This window comes from Corvus brachyrhynchos, unplaced genomic scaffold (assembly GCF_000691975.1).
Source record: "Corvus brachyrhynchos isolate BGI_N302 unplaced genomic scaffold, ASM69197v1 scaffold30, whole genome shotgun sequence".
NCBI classification, from domain to species: Eukaryota; Metazoa; Chordata; class Aves; order Passeriformes; family Corvidae; genus Corvus; species Corvus brachyrhynchos.
In genome coordinates this window covers 531,715-537,855 of record NW_008235742.1, presented here as the reverse complement: position 1 = coordinate 537,855, position 6,141 = coordinate 531,715, and the positions used below count along the sequence as shown (strand labels likewise).

General features: G+C 41.9%; 1 protein-coding gene across 1 annotated transcript in view; it reads right to left on the bottom strand.

Annotated features, from left to right (window-relative positions):
* Window positions 1-1,459: 1,459 nt before the first annotated feature.
* The window catches only part of ZPBP2 (zona pellucida binding protein 2), a 5,700-nt gene continuing 1,018 nt past the window's right edge, over window positions 1,460-6,141 (bottom strand). The window contains exons 2-8 of the mRNA XM_008643273.2: window positions 6,055-6,132; window positions 5,447-5,572; window positions 4,966-5,127; window positions 4,004-4,222; window positions 2,892-2,977; window positions 2,138-2,315; window positions 1,460-1,601 (exon numbers count right to left, since the gene is read on the bottom strand). Coding sequence (XP_008641495.1) covers window positions 1,501-1,601; window positions 2,138-2,315; window positions 2,892-2,977; window positions 4,004-4,222; window positions 4,966-5,127; window positions 5,447-5,572; window positions 6,055-6,132 — 950 coding nt within the window. The 3' untranslated portion in view covers window positions 1,460-1,500. The remainder of the gene's footprint in view (window positions 1,602-2,137; window positions 2,316-2,891; window positions 2,978-4,003; window positions 4,223-4,965; window positions 5,128-5,446; window positions 5,573-6,054; window positions 6,133-6,141) is intronic.

Below are 6,141 nucleotides of genomic sequence, written 5' to 3'. Positions count from 1 at the left end.
TGCCGAGCCCGGCTGCTTCATCTGTCTCAGCCTGAGCCATGCACGGTGTCCAGTTGGCGGCAAGGATAATCAGCCCAAGGGCAGTGGAAATGCTCATTACAGCACACTTTATTCCTCAGTATTTAATAAGTAATGACTCTGAAAAGCTCGGAGCGGGGTCTGTGCCCGTGCCGTCTCCTGCTGTGTTCCTGTCACTGTGCATAAGTTAAACTGGGTTGAATCGGGTCGATTTTTGGATGAATACCCACCAAGGAATTTCGAGATGCTGTAAGAAGTTGGAGTTGTTGAGTGGGAGATGCTTTTTTTGCTTGACTTAGTCCTGCTTTGTAAAAGAAAGGAGGAAAGCCGGCCACCGCTTTCCATGGCTCAGTGTGTGCACAGAAGCTGAGGTCTCTGATGTCCCTCGACGAAATGAGTCTGGAAGGTAGAAACTCCCACAGGGAACAGCTTAGAAAGAAGCTCTAAAAGCCCATGTTCCAGGAGCTCTGCTGCAGGACGCTCAGCTGGGGCTGGGGAATAGTTGGGGTTACACATGAAGTTCTTGATAGTGGTCAAGTAATCTTTACTCTCTCTGTGAGCAGGGTGATGGATCGCTGCAGATCCAGCAGCCAACCTTCCAAAGTGGGTTGGAGTGAGCTTTTTCTGGGAAGAAAACGTTCCCATTAGCTCAGTGCTTTGGCAATTTGTATCATCCGGTGAACGCGTCAGGAATTTACATCTGGTGTAAGAGGATCGTCTGCTCGTACAGCACCTGGGGCCAGCTGGGCCCTGCGTGAGCGTTCCGTGCAGCTGAAGGGGAAGATGCAGCAGGAGGAGGTGGAAGAGGCTCTGCAGACTCTTTGCTTCCCTCTGGAATGTTCCCTCTTTATTCTGGGGACAAGGAGATAACCATAACCTGGGTCCTTAATCCTCCTGAATGCTGGGCTGTGTAATCTGTTACTCACCCCTTCTTTTGTCTTGGAGACCTGATTTTCCTTTCTCCTCATGTCCAGGCTGGGATATTTTAGAAACAGAGAAAGAAATGTGGAAAAAAAGAAGGGGGGAAGGTAATGCTTTTAAATATCAAAGATCAAATACTTCTGTTAATATCTGCTAGAAATTCCTCACAGAGATTTTGGCATATGCCAGTCTGGCACATAACTCCGCCACAGCCACCTGCCATCCTGCCTGGAATTGTTTGTAGCTCCTTTGTGTTCTCTGAGCAGCACAAAGCTGTGGCGTGTCTGGTGTCACCACCAAGAAACAGACTCTGCACTAAGCCACGTGACAAACTTCCTTTTTTCCCATTTAATTACTTTTCCTTGCATGAACACTGTTTTAAGTGGTGCTTTTTCCAGTCTAGGGAGTCCCTGAATACAGGAAAACCTAGGGGTGCAAGAATGAGGATGTTTTGTTCCAAAGGGAGCAGAGGATTCCAGGATTGGCAGCGAAAATGAAAAGAACACCACAACACCAAGAACTCTTTCACAGCTGCTCTTTGGTTTTCCAATCTCTGCCAGTTTAAGAGCAGGATTTTGCTCCATACATTCTGGCTTGAGGCCTGGCACAGGTCCGGCACGTCACTTCATTGTTGGGACTGTAAGTTCCAGGATCACAAACCACTGTGAAGAGAACAGAGTCGGAATTCCAACCAGTTTCCCCCTGACTCAGGGGGCCATCAGACGTCCCCACGGGCCTTCCCAGTGTCCTGTGGGAGCTCCTGCCCTTCCAGAGCTCCTCAAGCCTCTGTCTAAATACCCCCCAACTCCACAACCTGCAGCAGGTGCTGCAAAAGAACTTGAAAAGTCAGCAGAGAATTTTCTAGCAGGACTTCCATGAAGGGAATTGTTCCTTATAGGCTCTGGATCCTGAGGATTGTCACTCACCCAGTGACCTGGAGGGGAAAAAAACCCACTGCGCTGCTTGTACTTTGCTGGGAAATGCAGCTATACCTATGAGTGCACTGACATGCTCCACTGGCTCATTTCCTATCATTACTTTAAATCTACAATGAGAATGTCTTCCCAAAGGATGAACAGAAATATCCCTGCTTTTGACCCCAATATTTCCCTAATCCTCCCCAGAGCTCTGTTCCTGGCACTAATCAGCTATATTTAAATCAATGAGCTATATTTAAATCGATGTATTTTATATTTACCGCAGCAGCTGGCGCAGTTCTGGTGGGTGTGGTGGTTTTTCCCAAAACCTGGCCGACAGCTGTCGATGGGAGTCATGGAGAAGCTGTTGTCCACGTACTGTACTGCAGGAACAACATGAAGCTCATACTCCAAAATCTGCCTTAGCTGGTGGAAAAATTTTCCAATTCGCTCTGCTGCCTGAAATTCAGAAGTATTGGGAGAATAAAAGCACAGTTGGTTAATTTTTGCTGATTTAAAAATATCAGGAAATATTTTCTAATCCTGATTGCCACACACTGACTTGTCGCCTAAATTGGGAGTCTTCCTTGGCTTCAAGGAGCCTGGAATCAGACCTAGAATGTGAGCTGATCCCAGGATTTAATATTTAGAAGGCAGAGAGAACAGATTTTAGAAATTGGCTACAGTAGACTTACTTGAAATTGCATTCCAATCATAAATTTAAAACTTTTTTTCGAGGACTGGAAGTTCAATATAAATAATAATGTTTATCCTTCTTTATTATTAGAAGAAAATACAAAGCAAACAATGAGCCTGATTTTTTTAACTGTTTTTTTTAAGCTATTTGTATCAATTTGACTTTTAAACCCATTTTTCTTCCTGAATGGAATTATTTTAAATCCATGAATCATCATTTACATTATTAATCCCACAAAATCTGGGTAAAGATGGATTACTACCAGTCCTATCTGCAGGAGCTAAGGCAGAGGTGGCTGTTAAAGAGGCAGAGAAGACACGAGGTGACTGACACAGAACCTGTCGGACTCTCCTGTTTGTCACATCTTCACAGTCATAAGGAAGCTTGTGGCAAACTTCTTCCCATCCTGATGCCAATGGACTGACTGTGGATGGAGGAAAAAAGATCCATGAAAAAGGGGGAAAAAGATTCATTAAGTCCTTGTGGTTTCTATCCAGTTTCTTCTTTTCTTCCAGTAAGAGTCAGAGGTCAACCAGTATAAAATTGGGGGGAGAGGGGGGAAATATGCTAAACTGAGTGAATGGAACTATTTTCTCACATAGCACCCTCAGGGTCCTAAAAAGGCTGAAGTTTTATGTAAAATTAAAAATCTTTGGGTCCCCAGTTTGTCATGAAAGTTTCTTGACTTTACTGAGGGGAAAATATCCACAAAACTGTTCCATAACCTGTTGGATGGTCCCTCTTGGCGTGTGGTGAGAACAGATACAGGAGTAAATGTGGTCAGAGAATTAAAGAATAACTTCCTTCAGGGATAAACCATTTCTAAATTAAGGCAGCATCAGGGCTGATTTAACTTGTTTGTGAAGTTAAACCACCTCAGTATTGCCATGAGGAAGCTGTGAGGCTCTTGCTTTAGCTCTGTGTACTTTTCTAGAATTCAGCAAAAAATTCAAGACTGGGTTGGATGGGACTTTCCCCTTGGTCTAGTGGAACGTGTCCTTGCCTATGGCCTGTGGCACTGAAATGAGCTTTAAGGTCCCTTCCAACCCAAACCATTCCATGATCCTAAAACCAGAGTGGTCCCAGACTTACTAAAAATCAAATACATTACTAAAACATCTTTAATGTGTGTGTAAAATTGGAATATCTGTAAATATGACAGTTACATTAGGACATCTTATGGACTGTCTCCTTCCGGCTATCCTCTCTAACCTTGATAATAACTGCCCTCGCAAGGATTGTAAAAAGTTGAACACGAAATTTAACATAAAAACTGCGTTTTAGCTCCATCTGTGGGTAACAAACAAAAATACAGGGGCTCCAAAAAAGAAAAGGGAACGGCTTCTGGAGGTGGTCTTGGCTCTGCTGTTTTTCAGACATGGTTTATAGCACTCACAAGTTGTTTACAAGAATAAATAATTCCTCCCAAACAAGCACTGTAATCGGTTACCTAGAAAATTAACAAACAGCTCATACTGGAGGCCGTTCTTTGGTGTCCTGATAGAGTGGCACTTGGAGGATGACTGCGTGATGTGACAGGTCAGGTAGGAGATGGTGCTGTTGAGGATTTTGTTTAATTTCTCGACGAACAAGCCATTGGTTTTCAGCTTGCAACGCATCGTGCTAAAGCGAACAGACACCTGATAGGCATGGTCAGCTTCCCTGTAGGCTGGGAGGAAATAGCTTGGGTGTGAATCTGGGGTGTAATCACAGATTGAATTTTAGACAGATTATCAGTTCTTTGCATCTGAAATATGGGCTTTTATTCAGAAGTAAGTAAATTAAAAAGCATAATCATTAATGAAGTGGCAACACATTCGTCCTTGACAGAGGCGACTCAATAGTAAGAGACATTTTAGTTTGAAGTACACAGGAATTTATGTGCTTGCTGGGGATTCTGTTCCCAAATAATAAAAACAAAAAAGGAGGTAAATAGTAAAATGCCACACAAGCAGCATGTCTGCAAAGCTGTGTGTCTGAAATGGATTGGTGCCAATCTTATGCAATTATGGTGTAGGAGTAATTTATTATTATTTTTAAAGTTAGTGTTTCTCAAGCATTTTTGGGTTGTTATGTTGTGGGTGGGAAGGGAATTGGGTGAACAGTGGTTACAAGTGGTGAAAAGGGCTGGAGTGCAGATCTCAGATAACTCTGGAATTCTTGTAGTTAATTCTGTAGCTAAGGGTAGAGATTATTTTATTGCCATATATTTTTGGGAGCAGTAATATTAAACTTTTTCCAAAACCATGAGAGGGTGCATGCGCGTGTATAAGTAAAACGTTTTATTTTCTATTCTGGGATAAAATTTTAACTTTTTTTTTTTTTTCTAATCCAACCTTGCAATAAACAGGGAGTTCAAAAACTCACCAACCTGTAAAGGCCATGTGCTTACTCCTAACTTAACAATCTTACCATAAACCATGAATTTATAGGCCTCAACCATTTCTGTTTCTTCTTGTGTCATAGCTTCAATGATTTTGTGGGAGAGAGTACAAGTGTAGGCACCAGACATCGACTCCCTGAAACCCATCACCATCAGCTTCCCTGTCTCCGTCAGATTCACATAACTTTGCCCTAAAACAGAAATACTAGATTACTGGAAATGTTCAATTTTGGATGCATTTAGAACATTTGAAGATGAAACCTTGCTCCTGTGAATAATACACTGATTTGTGTTAGCCTGAAACGATCTAAAATTTATAACTTTTAGGATTTACTGTAAGTTTCCTTTTAGCTCAAGGATTTGAAACTTTCAGAGGGAAAAGAGAAACAGAGTTTAATGTTGTGGAAATATCTGGCAAAGAGCCAAGGAACTATTTGGAACCACCATCCTATTGCAGGGGGATTTGAATAGAAACAAGGAAAATATGTGAATATTTTAGTTTGAACTAACCTTCTAAATCTCTTCCATCTGGACCAATCCACAAATACTTGGGATCTATTATTCTTTCTTGAGAAAGAGCCAAATCCATGCAGACCAGAAATGGGCTGTTTGTGAACACCTTAACGTACACATTCACTGCAATACAGAATCAGGTAAATGATGTAAAATGCTGATATTGAATGAAATCACCCCAAAAAAAACTCATTGAGAAATATATTTAAAGTGTATTTTTCAGGATTGGACTTGCAAAGTATAATATTAAAGATTAATCTCCATTTGTTGTTAATTAATATACTGGAACTGTCCACAGCATGGCTGGTGCTGACTGTTTGAGGGAGACACTTGCGTCCCACACATGAACTGTGCTGTACGGGTACAAAAAGCACCAGATTTTTGAGTGAGACCCTCATTTAGATGTTAAATTTTCATCAGTGCTTCCAGCAGCACTGTGGGACAAATGTATTTCAATCCCCATCCCCCTTTGTCTTGTTTCTGTGCATACAAGGTTGTGTCACTTCCGCGTGTCATGCGTACTGGTGATACATAATGATCCCTGGGCTTAAAACCCCAAATACAAGTAAAAACTAAATATAGATAGAAAAAAGGGACAAGTTTACCCTCGTGTCTGGTGTCACCATAAACTTCATTCTTTCCAATTAAATCAATAGATTGTTCTCCCTTCGGTTCCGCTCTCACTGTAGGGA